The 20,394-nt window shown below is 34.3% G+C and overlaps 2 protein-coding genes across 3 annotated transcripts in view; one reads left to right on the plus strand and one right to left on the minus strand.

Annotated features, from left to right (window-relative positions):
* Positions 1 to 544: 544 nt before the first annotated feature.
* LOC147393978 (uncharacterized) lies at positions 545 to 1,584 on the plus strand. The gene has a single exon (XM_086454213.1). The coding sequence runs from the start codon at positions 673 to 675 to the stop codon at positions 1,165 to 1,167; it is 495 nt and encodes a 164-aa protein (XP_086310339.1). The 5' UTR covers positions 545 to 672; the 3' UTR covers positions 1,168 to 1,584.
* Positions 1,585 to 9,868: 8,284 nt separating this feature from the next.
* Positions 9,869 to 20,394, minus strand: part of CPSF73-II (cleavage and polyadenylation specificity factor 73 kDa subunit-II) — a 34,945-nt gene continuing 24,419 nt past the window's right edge. Inside the window, exons 11-13 of one of the 2 annotated variants that reach the window (XM_086454209.1) lie at positions 18,879 to 19,020; positions 12,165 to 12,261; positions 9,869 to 11,163 (exon numbers count right to left, since the gene is read on the minus strand). In XM_086454209.1, coding sequence (XP_086310335.1) covers positions 10,279 to 11,163; positions 12,165 to 12,261; positions 18,879 to 19,020 — 1,124 coding nt within the window. In that variant the 3' untranslated portion in view covers positions 9,869 to 10,278. The remainder of the gene's footprint in view (positions 11,164 to 12,164; positions 12,262 to 18,878; positions 19,021 to 20,394) is intronic. The other variant, XM_086454210.1, reaches the window with a different exon arrangement.

Consider the following 20,394-nt stretch of genomic DNA (forward strand, 5'->3'; position numbering starts at 1 on the left):
TCATTGTTACCAACAGAGAATTAAAACTTTTACGAAAGAAAAAATAAAGCCTAGATTTTTCTACTAAAAATCCTATAGTTTTTAATTTTTCAAAAAATCCAATTTATTTTTTTTTTTCAAAAGCAGTCAACTTCAACCTCTATGGTACTTTTAATATTTTGAATCCTACGTTCATCCATTGTTTTATACTTTGCCTCTTTTTAGAGAAAATCCTAATCTACCAAATCTCATTATTTATATTTTCTCAAGAATTATACCTAGCTTTGAGACTTGATAAAGATAAAATCTTAAGATAGGTGATAAGGGTTAAATTTTTTATACGAAGAGGTTGAAGACGATTGGTTTTGGGAAGGAAAATATGGATTTTCGATAGAATGGCAGGAACGGTAATTTTGTAAAATAGATGACCTTTTAAGTACTTTTTTACTTTAATTAATAAACGTTTAAAGTGCTTCGAACCGGGTTGGGAGAGCCGGATTCAACGGTTGATAATCCGGTCCAAAACAAACCGAGTCTTAAAGCTATGTTGACAGCAATACAAGAAGAAATCTCAGTACATTGAAAGTAGCGGCCTAACTATCCTTTGAGAAAAGGTACAAAACAAAGGGAGGTATCATAGAACAACAACTTCCCTAACTACTAAGCCTTTAGATCTCTCCCTCCTATCCATCCATGGAGAAGAAGAAGCCCAAATCAAGCCCAGATGATGAACTCGCCATCGTAAGAGCTGCGGCATGGGCCTGGTACCAGCAAGGATCGGGTTCGGAGGGGAAGTCGATACGAGAATTCGATCTCACACGGACCCAAAGAGCCTCTAAAGATACTCGATTCAAGCTCGAAGCGACGAGGATAACACATGATAGTATGGAAGAATATTCGGAAAATTCTTTACTTGATCGATATGAGATTGAGAAAATTTCAAGGCAATTATATAGCTTAATTGAGTCTAATAGTGGTGGCTATAATAGTGTGTCAGATCGAGGTCATCGGAGGAATATATCGTCGTCTCCGTCAGAGAGTGACACAATTGTGAAGAAGATCATGAGGAAGAAATTGAATGGATTTTGGCTAAGGCACGCTGCCGGGGTATGTGGCTCGAGTGGAGATGTAGTGGTACCTAGGCGTCGACCGAGTAGCCATGGCTCGGCCGTAAGGTTCGCTAAGTGACATACTAAGGTGAAATTATGACATTTTTCATCTACTTTATTATTGATACCGAGATGACTTGACTAGACATCTTGATTATTTCAGACAAGACAGGAGATTTTATCCATAAGTATCGAAAAACGAAAATAATAGACGAAGAATCAAACAACAACAACAACATCATTAGAAGAAGTAAGTAAATCTCGGGTTAGGCGATCACATCTTGTTCATGAAAGATACTGAGATTCATCTCGGTCTCGATCTCGATTGTTTTTTGAAACCATGATTGAGTTTGGGCAAAGTCAGAACAACATTAAGTTTGGATCCATGTAATATTGTGATATTTGTTTTCTTACCAAATTTATGAGAAAAATGTATTAAAAATAAATTTTATTGTGAAAAATCAATAACTAGAAAGTTTTTGGTGTTATTCGTTTACATTCATGTTTCGATATTCATCAAGTGAGATAGTGACATGTGGCACTTGGTTTCTTTGTAGCTTCAAAAAACTGGTGGGGGTAGGGGTTAAGTTGTAATAATTCCATGCAAAAATGTAATGGATTACACTTAATTAGTTGATAATTCCTAAACCCTTGGATTTGAGTAATTCTTGTTTTAAATTAGGAATCAAAGTTTGAAAATTTCGAAGAAATGTTTCAATCAGATAAAAACATGAAATAAATATTGATTGAAACATTTCAAGACAATTTGAAGCATTTCATTTTCTAAAGTTAATATTCATTGTAGTCTCCACAAAAATTCGAATGTTTTCTGAAAAAAAATTTAATATAAAAATTTCATAGGTTTATGACAATGGCAAAAAAGGGTCATTTTTTTAATACTCAAAATAGGGATATTTGATATGGTAAGTCAAGTTTTTGAATAGAAATGCTGTCACCTAGGATTTCTCTAAAAAATCATTAATAAATAATCTTCTAAATTGTAACTTCCTCCCTCCCAATATTTTATACCATCGAAATATTAAGAGAAAGAGAGATATACATTCTCTCTACCAAAACCTATCAAAAAGCCATTAGAGTACCAAAGTTTTATATTTAAGGAACTATAATGAATCTTATAAATCTACGCACTCTCATGTTCGATCCATAATTTATTGAAGATTTTTACCAAAAGTTATCAATCCTTTATGTATTTTTTTTTATTTTTTAAAATTATTTATATATTCCTATAAACTTGATACATTTATGTTCCATAATTATATAAATGGAAAATGGTAGGAAAATTTTGATTTACAAAATTTTTGTGATTTTGTTTATAAAATTTAGCAGGTGTTGAATCTTGATGTTGGAATGTATTATAATGCCGACGCTCAGCGGTATCGATTGTCGAAACTCGATGAAATTATCTAACAGAGTGAAAAATGTCCATAGTGTTAAACCTCGGCGACAGGTACCATTAAGCCTCGATTCTATAATACGATATTTTAGTGTTAAGGTTCAATACTAGGTAAATTTGATGAACAAAATTGCAAAATTTTCATAAAATCAATTTTTTTTTCTTTTTGCCATTTTCCATTTACATAATTATGAAAGAGAAATGTATTAAGAAAATATAAACAATTAAAAAAAAAATTGAAAGAAATAGAGAAGAGATTGATAACTTTTGATGAAAATTTTCAATAGATTGTGGATCGAATATGAGAGTGCATAAATTTACAAGATTCACTACAGTTCCTTAAATCTAAAGCTTCTTTGGTCTACTCCAATAACTTTTTGGTAGGTTTTGATATAGAGAATGAATCTCTCTCTTTGTATTTTAATGATATAAAATGTTGAGAAGGAGAAATTACAATTTAGAAGATTATTTTTTAAGGGTTTCTTAGAGAAATTATATGTGAGGGCATTTCTGTCAAAGACATGAGTTACTATAGTAAATAACCCTATTTTGATTTTTAAAAATAAATTGGCTATTTTTTGCCATTGCCTTATACCTAAGAAATTTTTATTCCAAAAGTCCTTGCTAAAATATTCTAGAATAAAATGAAACTTTAAACGTGATTACTTGTCGATTTTTCAAATTGCCTTCGTGGATCATAAATCACCACGAATTTTTGTGTGTCCAATCAAATTTCATTAAGAAAGGCACACAAAACTTTCTTGCAAAAGAGTATAATTTTACAGTACAAATATTTGTTACATTAGACAATGGGCCATTAATTAAAGCTGCATGACTAGCTTGAAGTGGATCCTCTGTAACAAAAGTTTCCTATAGCTGCATGTAGCACTCTCTCCACTAATGTGTGTGTGAGAGAGAGAGAGAGATCGAAGTCTTTAAAAATGAATGGTCACTGTGCTCCAAATTTTTTAAGTGCTAGATTTTATTGATTCACTGATGTGGCTCACTTACGACCGTTCAAATGTTGCTACAGGAAACTTCTGCCATAGAGGATCCACTTTCGAAAATAAATACTTGCATAGAAAGTTATTTCTAGAAACATTGATTTAGAAACATTGAAAGTCTTAGATTATCTCAAAATATTTTGAAAAATCTAAGTTGTCTCAATCGATATATACTTTTCTCTTCATTAAAATATTGCCTTGAGACGAGATTTTAAATCTTATCCCACCTATGATTGAACTCTAGTATGTTCTGATAACTTTGGATCTGAATTAAGGATTAAATTATGATAAAGATAATTATGGTAATATCACAACCTTGTTCATATTATGTATATCAAATCTGATTTGATCCAATTTCCAATCTAGTTGTTATCTTATTGGATTTGGATCCCAATAGTGAAATACTCTTAAAAGATAAAAAAATAAAAATAAATAAATAATTAGAGAATATTCGATCCAATTCCTATCAGATTAATTCTGGGTTTGATCCTATCCTTATCAAATTGGTCCTGGATAGACCTAATTCGATCCAAAAATTCATTTATAATAATTTAATGGACTCGAAACCTTAAACTTGTCTGAATATTTGATACAATTGTTATAAAATTGGCCTCAAATCGATCTGATCCGATCCGATCCGATCCAGACCGATTCTTGCTAGATGAGATGAAATCATTGAATGGAGGGTCCCACTACACATTTTTATTAAAAATTGAAGATGGGGACCCTTTAATTTTTTATTTTTTATTTTTTGTTCTCATAACAGGGTGAATCCATCCATAAGGAAGTATTTTCCAAACGATATTTGACAGGAAAGTGATGACGTGGCAGAATGAGAGACATGTATTGCGACTTTCACGATCACGCCTACCTACCTTTTCAAATGGGTTGTCTTTAATGGGGTTTGGTGTCAGTACTTTGATGTCTCACCTACCGTTTCACGTACTCTTTAAATTGTTCACGTGCTGCTCTTCCCCACCCTAAAGACTCAACGGTGATGAATCTACACCGTTGGATCGTGTCTACAACCATCTGATTGATCAAAATCATGCATTACACATGTTACAAAAGTCAACCTTATTATAGGTTGATCTCAACCATTGAGATAGTTGACTTTTTTTAAAAAATTTATTGGAGAAGAGGAATATTAACGGATTTTTTTATTTGCCTTTCTTATATGTCGTAATAAGTCATGACCTCTAATAAATTTTGAAAATTATATTAGGGCAAGTGCCCCCATTGCCCTCAGGATAAATCTACTCTTGTTTGAGAACGAATCCAAAATGAAATTGACACGAATTTAAGGTCTGACCTCGATCTGAAAACGAATCTAATCGATAGTTTGTATCAAGTTTGGATCGATTTATTTGAATATGGTTAGAAACCTGATCGAACTCGAACCCGAACCAAAATTCAGACGAAAGTTTGAGATTGACCCTAACCTTGAAATTGCACTTAATAAAACTTTTAAAAGTCCACCCCCGCCTCACCCATCAAACTATCATTTTTAATATTTTATAAGCAATTATAATTTTTTTAAAGATATTTTTTTAAAATAATATTTAAATAAATTAAAAAACAAGCCCGACCCAAGCTTGGATTGGGCACTTGACTGTTTAGACCGATCAAACCACAAAATTTTGATTCAATCTAGGTTTACTTGAAATTTGAAAAAAAAAAAAAGTAAACCCTGATCTTTAAGTTTGGGTTCACTTTGGAGTGCTTGAATAGTTGAATGTAACATCTAGGATTGTCAACTTTGGATTTAGTTGAAGGGATTCAAATTCTAAAAAGGATCCAATTTTATAGCCTATTAGATCGATATCAACGAATTCGACTAACTTCACTAAGTTAATAAGGATTTCATCATTACTAAGGTCCTTAAGTTCACCTTGTGACATCCAAAAATAATGATCCGATGCTTCAGCATTGTAGAAGACAAAATTCTATGAACTTTGGTAAAAGAAAATTTTCAAAAAATGTTATTTTCATTGTTGAATTTCAACTTAAAGTTTTGGAGTTATGTGGACGCTTAGTAGCCATCCAATTTTCAAAAAAAAAAAAAAAAAAAAAAAAATTAATCTGAATTTTTCAATCAAATTTAATGGGTTGTAGTATTGGATTGCTGATGTAGTAATTTATTTAAGCATAACGACCCTTAGTAAGACTTAAAATCTTACTCTATTAGTAAGGAAAATGTTTCTCTTATTTATATTTTGTGGGTTAAATCAAATTTCTTCCCATCCCAACGTGATCCATCTCTTATTGACAAAATAGTGGGATCCAATTAAAGGCCCCATCTAATTTTTATTGGATCAGGTGTGGTCCCGATCTGATCCTTATTAATCGAAAATCATCCTTGATCCAATCTGGACATAACAACAGACAAATCTGTGTCCATCACATATAACCTGTTTTGATTCCAACCCAAACTAACAATTCTCCATTTGAACCCATGGTTTTAAGACCCGGTTTGTTTCGGATCGGATCCCCAAGCACAGTTAGACTTGTTCGATCCGATTCAACTTGGTCTGGTCAATATTCTTCAATTACTATAGTCATTTTATATAATTTAGTTTTAATTGTAGTTGAAGTCGAGATGGTGACAATGTCGGATCTATTATTAAATGCGGTCATTATCAACCTAGTTTGTTCCGGATCGGATCCCCAAGCACAGTTAGACTTGTTTGATCCGATTCAACTTGGTCTGGTAAATATTCTTAAATTACTATAGTTATTTTTATATAAGTTCGTTTTAGTTGTAGTTGAAGTTGGGATGGTGAAGATGTCGGATCTATTATTAAATGCGGTCATTATGAGCCTAGTTTGTTTCGGGTCGGATCCCCAAGCACAGTTAGACTTGTTCGATCCGATTCAACTTGGTCTAGTAAATATTCTTAAATTACTATAGTTATTTTTATATTAGTCGAAGTCGGGATGGCCACGATGTCGGATCTATTATTAAATGCGGTCATTATCAGCCTATCAAATTTAACCAGCAACAAGTACCGAATGTCTGTTTGTGTAATTTCACGTGAAGTATATAAATGAGGAAGTTTCTAGTGTTACTAACTTATATACTCATTTGATGTGTTTATCAACTAATTTAATGACACCTGGCACGTATCCCTTAGGATTTGGGAATCTACCTGGTATTTACCCATTTTGGTATTTATTTATTTTTACCAAAACAGGTACTGCGGTTAGATTTTTACATTTTATTTTTAGCCTTATAAGATCAATGCTTTGTTTCTCAAAATTGTGAAAAAAAAGCCAGCACTTTATTTAGTGTTGAGGGTCTATTTCATGTTCAAAATAATATAAGGGTATAAAGGTAAATTCAGCTAAACGGACACCTGTTTGGAAATAAATATCAGTTCATTTGTATGAATTTGAAAATGGGTATAAAGGTAAATTCAGTTAAAACATCTGTCCCTATTGAAGATACCTCGTAACTTCTTTGATCAAAAATAAATAAATACTAAAATGGGTATATATAGAACTTTTGATAAATATTTCAAGAACATGATTATACCAGTAATTTCGACTAAATGGTAGACTATTTTGGTAAAATAGACAAGAAAGAATATACAGAGACCCCAATCAAGATTACCCACACAAAGTGCATACAAATAAAAAACCAAAAAGCACAAAAATGGCCATGTATTTGTCAACATTTTTGAAATATTTATCAAAAGGGACATAGCCATTTTGGTATTTGTTTATTTTTACCAAAATTAGTACCCACTTTTAGGTCACATTAGCAATTTTTTTTAATCCTCTTGTGAAACTCAAATAAAAGATCATATATATTTTACAAAATTACAAAAATGTAGACCCATATTTAAAATTTGGGAAAATTACTTAAAAGGATCTTGGGAGGGATTTCTTTCTAATTAGGCTCAAAGTTTTGAGGCTTCTCTTAATAGTCCATTTAGTAAAACTTTTATTTCTAATCAGTCTTTGAACCCCACACTACACATCTCTTACAATAAAAATGTTGAAAATGAATTCACCATTTTAACAACAACAAAAAAAAAAAAAGATTTCCAACATCCTTGTCGAGTTTCAGAGACTCCATTCCGATGGAAAGGATTTGAGAAGGAAGAAGAATTCATTTTCAAGCAGTTTGAAGATGTATGTAAAATGTTATGATTTTTTCAATTTTTATTATTTCATTTTTGAATGAAAATCAATCAAGGATGGTTCTTTTGGTTTGAAATCATCTAAACAAGTTGTTATGTCAAGTTTTTAATAGATCTTTCCATGTATTTTTGTCAGAAAACTCAAAAAACAAAAATGGATGGGTTTTACCAGCGTAGAGCTCACCACTTTTTTATTTTTTTGGGTTCAACATTTTTATTGTCAAGTTTGACATTTTTTTAAATTGTCAAATTCAACAATAAAAAGTGGTAATCTTGACAATAAATAAACTGGTGAGGTTGACAATAAATAAAAATTGATGAGCTCAACAATAAAAGATGGTGAGCTCGACAATAAATAAAAAAAAATGGTGAGCTTGACATTGTATACATTTTTTCGAATCTCAGCTTCGTTTTTCAATTTTTGTTATAAACCATAAAAACAAAACAAATAAAAATAAATAAAACTTCACAATTAGAAATATATCATGTCCATTCACCATTCACAATAAAAAAATCATTGAAAATGATTAGAATCGTCGTTGAAAAACCTAAGTATGTGAAGATGAAAAAAGGGTATTTTGGATATTCAAAAATATTATAACTTGAGATGAGATTGGGGACCATTAAAGAAATAAAAATTTACCAAATGGGCCATTGAACAACAGCCCAAAACTCACGGACTAATTAAAAAAAAATCCCTTCGCTAGGGTCTTTTAAGTAATTTTCCCATGAAGTTTAGAGTTTATTTCAAGTTGAAAATAAGGGTATATAAAGGTAAATTCAACCACAAAGGATTGACCTAGTGGCAAACCGAACCTTGATAAACTCCTTAAAAAGGGTAGGTCAAGTGTGCAAAACCTCACAAAGCAATGAATTCCTTAGGACCACCCTCCAAGGTCCAATTGACCCTCGACTCAACCAGTTGCACGTAGAACTTTCCGAGGGGGCGGTGGGTGTGATCATGGAATTAATCTCACCCGAAGGGTGGGGATAACCACGATAAGAAGAAAGTAAAATGATGGTAAATTCAACTAAATGAATAGCTTTTTGACAAAAGCAGTCATTAACTAAAAATAAAAAATAAAAATAATTGCAAAGATAAATTCAGTTTAATGTCCTGTACAAAGAATACCCATTTTGGTAAAAATAAATAGATACCAAGATGAATATGACCCTCTTGAATAAATATTTTAAAACATACCTGGACCGGAAATTTCAGAAAAATACATAATTGTAAAATACCCATAGAAAAACATACTTCAGCATTGAAAGAACCCAAAAACTTAAATAAGAAATATGTGGGTAAGTTTGACATATATATAAATATTTGAGACAAAAATGGGAATAAAAAGAAGGAAAAAAATAATATATATAGGGTCGGATTCCTGCAACACACATATAGACATCATGTTTGTCTTATATGGGCAAAATGTTTGGAATGGGCTGATTTTTTGTGAGGATGATCTCTGTGATGAGGGGATCATCCTGGCAAAAAATCATCCCATTCCAAAACTTGTAACCCCATCAAAATTGATTTACAAAAATTGGACGGTCTATAATTTTTCAACAAAAATTGGACGGTCTAGAAGTTTCATAATGAGCTGATTTTTGGCAAAGATGATCTCCTCACCACAGAGATCATCCTCACAAAAAATCAGCCCATTCCAAATATTTTTGCCCATATAAGACAAAACACGTTGTCTATATGTGTGTTGAAATGGTTGTCGTTTGAACCTTAGGGTCAGGTTCAAAGGACAACCATTTCTACACACATATAGACAACGTGTTTTGTCTTATATGGGCAAAAATGTTTGGAATGGACTGATTTTTTGTGAGGATGATCTCTGTGATGAGGGATCATCCTGGCAAAAAATCATCCCATTCCAAAACTTGTAACCCCATCAAAATTGATTTACAAAAATTGGACGGTCTATAATTTTTCAACAAAAATTGGACGGTCTATAATTTTTCAACAAAAATTGGACGGTCTAGAAGTTTCATAATGAGCTGATTTTTGGCAAGGATGATCTCCTCATCACAGAGATCATCCTCACAAAAAATCAGTCCATTCCAAACATTTTTGCCCATATAAGACAAAACACGTTGTCTATATGTGTGTAGAAATGGTTGTCCTTTGAACCTGACCCATATATATATATAAAATGTATTCTCCTACTAAAAAGGAAAATAATAAAGCATGCTATAAGTCTAATAAAGCATGAGAAAACTAGAGAGTATTTAATCATTAATTTAGGTAATAAAACTACATTGACATTGCAGCTCTGATTCAGATTTAGATCCCATGACACAAAAAAATCAGTAAAACATGGTGCCAAAGCTCAAAGACATGAGTTGCATTTACTTGTCTTAAAGCTAAGTTGAAGTGCTGAAAGATGCCAAAAAATTTTCTTCGAATTCCTCTCGAATTGGGAAATACTTGACATGTTACTCCATGTGAATTCATCAAGTCATCCAAAAAATGTTCTTAAATTAAACGCTTGAATCCAAATCTTTAAATATTGGGGTCAGCAAACAAGAATCCTTTTCCAACATTCAACTCTATCTCGAGCCACATTTTCAATCCAAGGCATGTGTTACCCAAGCTTTTCATGCTACTTTCATCCATGTCATTTTTCGACTTCTGACCCTTTCAATGGCTTCGATTTGCACCATGATTCCAAATCTTTCATGATTAAAATTACTCGCCATGCCAACTTCTCATCAGCCAAAGACCACCTACAACAAAAGAATATTGTTGATTTGCTTCCAACACAGTCCTTTATCTTGTAAGGACAGTTACCATTCGAACAAATAGAAACATTAAATGATTCTAGCTGTAAATGATCAGAAAATTCTTGGATGCGCACTCCATCAAGTTCGCTCGAAATTTTTAGGAACAATTGATGAAGCAAAGACCAATTGTCCGAAAAGGGCAGCAATGCATTATTTTCAGAGGAAGAATCTATGTTTTCAACCAACAAATCTAATAATTTGACACTCGGCGCATGTGGTTTCATAGGCTCCAAACCATGTAGATGGATAGGGCAACAATAAGCAAACTGAACCGTGTGTTCTTCGACTCCAATTAATGGTAAAAGTTCATCCTGGCACACCAACTTAGCTCTTTTAGTTTTCTCCATGACCAAGACCCCTTCAGACACTCTTTCCTCTCTGATCTGCTGCAATGGTAAAGGATTGATGTCTTGGGAATCCAAGATAGAATTATTTCTTGAAATTATGCTTTTTAAGCACATTAAGTCTTGATTGTAGCAATTCTCAATAAATGTTTTTGTGGCGTCTACTTTCACAAATTGACTTGAAGGGATGTGAACTGTATCATTATTTGCAGGATCATAACACTTAATTCCCAATTCAGATTGGATTCGACCTTTTAGTAAGGCCATCTTAGGCTTCTCGCCATGAACAAGTATTACGTGCTTTGGAGAGAGAAATTTGACAAGATCCATTATTCCTTTGGCGTCTGTATGGGGACTAAAAGATAGCTGATGAATCTACAACACAAACAATTTATTCAGAATAGTTGGTAGAGTCTAAGAAATATAAAACAAGGGCAAAATATTTAGCTCATCAAGAAGAAAAAAGAATAAGAGGCTAATTTTTTCTCTTTCAAATACAAGAAGCAAAGTTCTTTTCTTTTCCCCTTTCTGTACACCTCTATTTGATTGCTGAAACAGGTGTAAATTGTATAGGAATTAATGTTTTTGTTTTCTCCAATTCAAAAGGAAATAAAAAAGTAAAACGAATGTCTCTTTTGAAAGGAAAACATTCCCTCTTAGACCCATGTTACTGCTAAATCTTGATCGAGAAAATTGAAGATCAAAGTTGCAAGAAGATGGACAAGCCAAGGAGATGAAATTTAAGAATGAAACTAGAAAGATAAATTAACTAAAAACCATAAAAAACCATAACTTGTTTCAAACCAATAATTAGATATTTCGAGATGGTACAAAACTTTCAGCCATGTCCAGAACATCAACTGATTTTTCTTTCTTCTGATTTCACAAAAATTGATAGCTTTTGGTAGCTTATTCCTATTTTGAAGAGTTCTACTTTTTGATTTTTTTTAAAGATAACATTTCCAAATATTTACAGTATGTCAAAAAAAATATATATATATATATATAGTAGTACTTTTGGATTATCGAATTTCAGGATTAAATATTCAGATGACAATCCCAAACTTTTCACAAATAATCCAAAGGAGACAAGAAAAGCACATGGCGATCTAAACAAGGAGGAAGGTTCACTGTTCTCACAAATGAGGAAGGTCCTCACAGCCAAATATTAGGCCCGCTCATACTTGCGCAGATCAATTTACATTCTAAAATTTAATGGAAGTGAGTATCTTACTGATCAACAAGAAAAATCTTGAATTCCTGGGCTTGCATCTAGGTTATGTTTAACCATGAGAAGCCCAAATCAAAATGATGATGTATATATACTATATATACCCAAAAATTGAGATATAAAAGGGTAAGCAATAAGTAACAACCTGGCATCGCACATCAATTTGAGTGTCTTTATCCACATGAATTTTGGTGGGTTTACCCGACATCAACTTATGTCCTATGGTTCCAGCCACACAATACCTGAATGAAAGAAAAATGAAAAATGTAATGATCAGGATTGTAAGTACAGAGGGTAGTAATTATTGGAAATAGTAGTAGTTTTTTTCTTGTTTTTATTCTATGTAAGGGCAGTTATGTCGTTTCATACTTTAGATAATATATATATCTGCCAAACTCTCATTATGAGGCTTGCAAATTACTTTTCTAAATTCTTCTTGGTACCAGAGCAAATCTAGAGGACGTCCCACTTTCTCTTTGGGTTCTCCTCTTTGATTTCCTTTGGGAGCCTGAAGTTTCTTCTCATCTCCTCTCCTCTCTTCTTTTTTCCTACTTTCTCAAAATCCCTAGATCTTGAGACATACTAACCTAGCCGCAACTTTGGTAGAGAGTCTCCCATTCGGTTTTTTTTTTCTTTTTCTTATTGTCGATTCATACCCTCTTTATCGCATGTTGCGATAAACTTTTTCTAGGGTTCTTCCACATGTTGTGATTCGTGCTGTGATTTTTTGTGCCCTCCAATAGGGTTCCTTTTTTTTTAATAATAAAACCGTGATACTATTATACTGTATCTTTGAACCCACGATAGCAGAAACTTGCTGTATTAGCACCCACGACAGTAATCAACCTGTGTTTAGAGTCATACGATAGCAGACTGCAATATTTTTGGACCCACGATAACAGCAACTTGCTGTATTACCTTTGTTTTGACGTCATACGACAATAGCCAGCCTTATCTGGGGGCTATGTGAAGTCTCACGACAACAGCAATCAGCAGCAATCAGATTTGGGGACTTCCAACAGCAACAGATTGCAATGTGGATATTTGCGACAGTGATACAGGGTGCCCTGAAGCCCCACGACAGTAATTTAGTCTGTTTTGAAGACTTACAACAGCAGCAAATTGCTGTGTTGGTGTTTGCGACAATAATACAGGGTTCCTTAAAGCCCCACACAGTTAGTTCAATCTGATTTGAGGGCTTATAACAGCAGCAAAGCCATTTGTAGTGATTTCTACTTGGCCCTTTTGTTATCTTTCGATTGCAGTGATCTTCCTTCAAACCAAAGTTTCTACCTTTGTTACTCACAGTAAGCAATGACACCGCATCAAGAGACCAAGGACTCCAATTCCATTCTTGGAGCACACCTCTCTGCACAACGCATTACTAATGCCCTTTTAGATGGTCGAAATTTTCATTCCTGGTCTCGGCTAGTTAGGCTTTATTTGAGTAGTAGAAGAAATTTAGATGGTTGTTGGGCACTATTAATAAACCACCCTTACTGATCCCAAAATTGAACAATGGGAGATTGACAACTATACTATCCTTGGATGACTTTTTAACTTCATAGAGCAGCGCATCTATACCATGGTCATGTATATAAGACTGTTTCTTCGTTGTGGTCAGCCCTCAGTCAAACATATGCTCATGCTCGGAATGACTTAAGGATCTACAAGCTTTATCTAGACATTGCTCAGGCTACCCAGGGGACTTATAGTGTAGCTAACTACTTTGGGTTCCTACAGTCTCGTTGGGAGGAGCTCTCTCACTATGAGTTTATGGCTGAGCTGTCTGCAGAGGCTATTAAATATGTGGTTACGTGAATTGCTAGACACCAGACATACCAGTTTCTTATGGGTTTACGTCTTGAGTTCAAAACATTTCAAACTCAGATATTTAACACCACACCGTTATCCTCTTTATTTGAGACATTTGCAACCATTATAGTGATGAGCGTCATCGCCATATAATTCTCTCAGACTCAGGCCCCTGGCATTGTCTTTGCTCCAGCTACAAAACAGATAACTCTAGTAACTAATTCGGGTTCTAACTCTCATACTCAAGGATCTGAGAGTCGAAATCGTAGAGGCTGTGACCATGGTAAAGGAAGAGGTCTTACTTGCAGCCATTGTAGGAAGATTGGTCTTAAGAAGGCCCGTTGCTTTCAGCTAATCCTCATTTAGTGCACTCTTCTGCTATCCCCTCTTTGGGACAGTCTGCTCCCTGTGCTGCTACTGTAGAGTCATCATCAATCCCTCCTTTAGATACTCTTGCTTCCCGTGGCACTATTGATTTGTAACAACTATAGACTCAAATTGTTGGTATTGTAAGGGATCAAATCCATGCTCATACTCACTCATCTTCGACTGTGGCCTCAGTTACTATGCCTCAAGGTACATCTTCTACATTTCATGCTACTCAATCTGACTTTGCTCCTCGAACTTGGGTAATTGATTCTAGTGTCTCTGATCACATGACCGGCGAGTCTAACCATTATATGTCTTCTATTATTCTTGCTACTCATAAGGAGGTACGTCTTGCTGATGGGTCTTTTACTCTTATCCACAACAAGAGTACCATCCTCTCATTCTATGGTTTTTCTCTTGACTATGTGCTTCATATCCCTAACCTATCTCTTAACTTTTTGTCTGTAAATAGTATTACAAAATCTCTAAATTACTCCGTAACTTTTTTTCCTACTCACTATATTTTTTAGGACCTGACTTTAAAAGGATTTTTGGCAAGGGGTATGAGAGAGATGGGTTATACTTGTTTGGATCTTAACCTATTGCGTTTCCGGCATCCATGCTTCCACTTTCCGAGAGTCAAATTTTTTCTTCTTAGATCTTAGATTTATGATATGCTTGCTTAAGACATGTTAATTTCCAGCACTTATGTTCTTTATTTCCTACTGTAAAAACATCTTGTAATAGATATAAGTTTCAACGCTCTGTGTGAGATTTCTAAATACACACGTACTTCTTATGGCCTCGCATGCATCGATTTAATAAAATGTTTGATTTAGTTCATTTTGATGTGTGGGGACCTTCCCCTACTACTGCTTTTAATGGTCATAGATACTATGTTACATTTATTGATGACTATTCTCGTTGTACTTGGATTTACTTGACTCGTTCTCGTTCAGAGGTGCTCCCTATTTTTGCTAATTTTTTTAAAATGATTCAGATCCAATAGAACACCGTTGTTAAATCTCTTCAGTCTGATAACGGAGGGGAATATATTTCTGATAGGATTCAATCCCATCTTCATGTGCATAGTATGCTTCATCAGTTGACTTTTCCTACACTCCTGAACAGAATGGGTGGCAAAGTGCAAGAATCGCCATCTTATGAATATTGTCCGTTATCTTCTTCAAGAGATGCATGTTCTCAAGTTATATTGGAATATGGTAGTTCTCATGGCGGCCTTTCTCCTTAAACGTGTTCTAAGTGACTTTTTAAGGGGACAGTTGCCCTTTCATGTTCTTCAATCTGATATCACTCTTTTCCTCATTACACCTAGAGTCTTTGGATGCACTTGTTTTGTTCAGGACAGGACACATCATCGCACGAAATCAAATGACAAAGTCGTTCGCTGTGTCTTCTTGGGTTACTTGTTTATGTTAAAGGGGTATTGCTGTTATGACTCCCTTTCTCATCGTGTAATTCACTATTTGGATGTTACTTTTTTTGAAAATGTTACTTATTTTGGCGCTACACCTTCTTTGTAGGATTCATCTCCTAAAGTGCTACCCTCTCCGTTTTTCTCTCCATCTTCATCTCTTTTGCAAGACTCTATTCCTTTGCAGGATCACCTTCGTTTTCCTTGCAGAAATCTTTTCCTAGACATGATACATCTTTATCGTTGTCGCCTCTTAAGGTTTACTCTCGTCGCCCCTCTCCAACCTTGCCAACTTCCACCTTGGATTTAGGTATCCCCTCTTTACTATTATTCCCGTTCCTTCTATTCTGACTCTCACTTGCCTATTTCGCAGAGGTAAGTGGGAATGTGTTACTGATCATCCTATTACTCAGTTTGTTTCCTATCAGGGGCTTTCCCTTTCTTATCAAGCTTACCTTGTTGCTACTGATTCAATTCGAGTTCCTTGATCTGTATCAGAGCTTCTACGAGGTCATAAGTGGAGTGGAGTCAAGACTGCTGAGATGAATGCTTTGCAAAAGAATCACATCTGGGTACTTGTTCCCCTTCCCTCTAGGGAGCGGATTATTGGTTATAAATGGGTTTTCACTGTCAAATATATTGTAGATGGCACTGTTGATTAATACAAAGCCCGCTTAGTTGCTAAGGGATTTACACAGACTTTAAGCAAGGATTTTGGTGCTACACTTGCCTCAGTAACTAAACTTTTTACTATTCGCCTATTTATCTCTTTAGTTGCTTGTCATTCCTACCTCTTCACTAGTCTGATGTGAAAAATGCTTTTGAATGGTTGATCTGACTGAGGTTATTTATATGGACCCACTCCTGGGTTTCGTCTTCAGGGGGAGTATTCTGGGAGAGTATGTTGTCTGCTCAAATCTTTGTATGACTTAAAGCAATCTCCGCGAGCCTGGTTTCAACATTTTTCTGAGATCATTTTATCTATTGAGTTTTCCAGATGCCACTCAGATCATACTTGCTATATTCGTCGAAGAGTGGATGGTCGTTACACCATTGTTCTGGTTTATGTGGATGATATAATAGTGACTGGAGATGATGCACAGTGAATTGATAATGTTAAGTTATTATTGGGTCGTGTTTTTGAGGTTAAGGACTTGGGTCCCCTCAAGTACTTCTTGGGGATAGAAGTGGCCCATTCTCACCATGGTATTTCGCTATTTTAGCGCAAATACATATTGGATCTTCTTCAGGACACTGGTATACTTGATTGTCGTCTTGCCTCATCTCTTATAGATCAGAATCATCGCCTCCATGCCAAAGCTAGAGATCTATTATCTAATCTTTCTTATCAGAGACTCGTAAGCCGCCTGATTTATCTGACTAACACGAGACTAAACTTGACCTTCGTAGTTATTGTAGTCAGTCAATTCATGCAAGCCCCGCGCATGTTGTTTATCGTATTCTTCAATACTTGAAGTCTCGTCCTGGTCTTGAGTTTTTCTACTCTTCGTTTGCTCAATCACATTTGTCCTGCTTCACTGATGCTGATTATACTGGTTCTCTTACAGATAGGAGATCTACCTCTAGCTTCTGACTTTCCATGGTGATAACTTGATTTCGTGAAAAAGAAAGAAACAAAGTGGTTTCTCGCTCCTCTGCTGAAGCTGAGTATTGTGCTATAGCCTTTGGTACTTGTGAGCTTATTTGGCTTAGATCCTTGTTGATGGAGTTAGATTTTTTGGTCTCTGGTTCTTCAACTTTGTTTTGCGATAACAAGTCTGCCAGCATGCTTGCTACTGACTCAATTCTTCATGAAAGAACCAAGCATATAGAGGTTGATATACACTTTCTCAGGGAGAAAGTTTGATCTGGTGCTCTTTAGACAGTCTTTGTATCCTTTTCAGAACAACTTGCTGATATGCTTACGAAGTTTGTTGATCCTTCTATTATTAACTCTCATCTTGTCAAACTAGGCTTAATTGATATATTTTCCCCAACTTGAGAGGGAGTATTGGAAATAGTAGTTTTTTTCTTATTTTTATTCTATATGAGGGCATTTATATCCATTCACACTTTAGATAATATATATATCTGCCAACCTCTCATTATGAGGCTTGCAAATTACTTTTCTAAATTCTTCTGTAATTATCATTTATAGTCTTGGTTGGCAAGCTGGACTTGAACCATGATCTCAAAATTGTATGGCAATATGTGAACCAAGCTACAGATTCAAGCACTTATAGTTAACATTGTAATATTTATCTGATAAGGGACTTGTGGCATTGACTAACATTTTCCAGTAAGGTCAAAAAACAAAAAGGTGAGAAGAAATAGGATAGAAGGGTCAAACACATACAAAAGGATGAGAAGAAATACGGCCAAATCGATGAGGCTATTGGAAAATGGATCGACAAATGATTGACACTTTCACCCCTTGCCTTACGCATGGAACAAAAATTGATAATAATGTTAATATGAGGGTCTCAATTATTAAAAAAATTTATAAAGATGCACACAAAGTGAAAAACTACATTGGTGCTACAATTCTAAATATAACCTATTTAATGATCCTTCACATTGGTTCAACAACTGGGACACCATGGAATACAGTTTTATAAGACAGAGAACAACATGGGTGGCATAACAGATATTTTAAGATTGATACAATGTGAAGTTGGATTAAGCTGAAGCTCGTTAAAAAAATTTCTCCTGCACTCTGTTCAGCTTTTCATAGATATAATCTTTGCCAGTTGGGTATTTCATGGGTTGGGCAGTTACCTTTCCAGCAATATGAATGTAAAAAATATACCTAGGCTACACACTTAATTTCAGATTTTATTATACTACCAATCCATATCTGGTTTTAATTGAATACAACGTACAATGACAACAAAATTTTGAAAATGAGAAATCTGATGTTACTAAAAGGTTGATCTTAAGGAGCATCTCTACCATCTTAAGCGGCAAAATACGCACAAATACAACACCAAATAATTTGATGGATACTACCTAAGAGATCTCCAACAAAAATTGTTGCAATATATGATTATCAAAACCATCCAATTTACCACATACTTATCAAAAGAAATATATGTTCATTTTCATCTGATCAAGTCTTCCATTTAGCATAGAAAATCTCGTAAGTGAGACCCATCAAATTATGATTCCCCATTTACCGAAGGTACTCACACACTGAAAACAATGTTAATCATGAATAGAAATAAATGTTAAAGAGGGTACCCAGGAAGTGTAATAAGATTTATTTCTGATGGAGCCCATTGCTTGAAAACCTCAAGTGAAAAACCGCCACTGATCATCCCAGGAGTGGCAAAGAGAACGCAAGGTCCGGGAGCATTTATAAGAGAACGGTCAAAACTGCAAACTGCGTCATCCATACCCATGTAAGTGATGAATAATGAAGCCACTTGAACAATAATCATTACCAATTCCACTATTTTCCTTGTTTATAGATACTAGAATTAAATAAAGGCACTTTAGCACTTATATAATGCTAGGTCTCTGCCTATCGTACAAAACCCTAGTGCTTTTTGGTGGATACCATTTAACAGAGTTTGGATAGGATAGTCACTGACGTATTAAGTTTGATGCCATAATGCCATACCAAACCACACATGTGCTAATTTTTCTCTTACTGTATTGAACAATTTACAATCTAGTGCCCCATAGAAAAAATTATAATATGAAAGGCCACAGTTATTTTTAATTAAAAAATAATAATAATCCAACCAACCACTTTCAGGGATGAGGTGTGGGCGTGGGCATGGGCGTTGGCGTTGGCCAATACATTAGGAAGAAGAAGAATTAACATAGCACATCTACAAGAGAGAAAATATAAAGGAAGTAACGTCTAAATACTTGGTGGGATGATCACAACCTTCTGTACGTAGGAGGTAAAAATTTTACAAACAAAAGTAGGTACAGATTGAGAAAGTGCAAGTGAATGCCCTCTATATCTCAGTTTTGTGCAACTGCTTGGAGAAAGATTTCTCTTGGGTGTTCAAAAGGTGTTTACTTTCCACAATCATGAGCTTCAAGGACCATTTTGGGAAGAATTGGATGGCATTGCAGGATATTGTGAGTTTCCTTGGTGTGGGAATATACCCAACCTCTTTAACCAAATTTTCTTGTATCTAGCAACATGGGGACATGGGAGTGTGCAAGACATCAAAAATGGTCATCTACCCTTGGCTCATAATACTCAATCTCTTTTCAAATACTTTTGTTTTGTTCTTTAGATTAGATTTTTGGCATCTGTAATGTTTACCACATTTGGATTATATATTGTGCAAACTATTAATTATAGCGTTCACAAACATTTATCTATTTTTCTTTTGGAAGATTTTAATGTATACAAAAAAAAAAAATTCAACTAATAGGAACATATATAAGACTTTAAATATACTATGTATGGGGGAGAGTAGAGCCTCAACATCATTAGTTCAGTTTTAAGTTTTTTAGAAGCTGTTTGGTTAGTTTCTAAATCAACTTTAAGAAGTTTATATTTTGTAAATCAACTTTAAGAAGTTTATATTTTGTTCTAATTTATTTGGTCTCTAGTTTGTTTTTAAGTTTCTATTTTTTTCTAAATTCACTTTCATTCTTTAGACTATAATTAGAAGTGCTCAAATTGAGTTATAATAAGTTTAAAAAGTTAGTAATATGTTATAGATAGATTAGAAAGTTACTTTTTAGTATTTAGAAGGTTTTTAAGTTGTTATGACGATATTATCTATAT

This window comes from Akebia trifoliata, chromosome 9 (assembly GCF_017979445.1).
Source record: "Akebia trifoliata isolate Shusen 1 chromosome 9, ASM1797944v1, whole genome shotgun sequence".
In the NCBI taxonomy this organism is placed as follows: Eukaryota; Viridiplantae; Streptophyta; class Magnoliopsida; order Ranunculales; family Lardizabalaceae; genus Akebia; species Akebia trifoliata.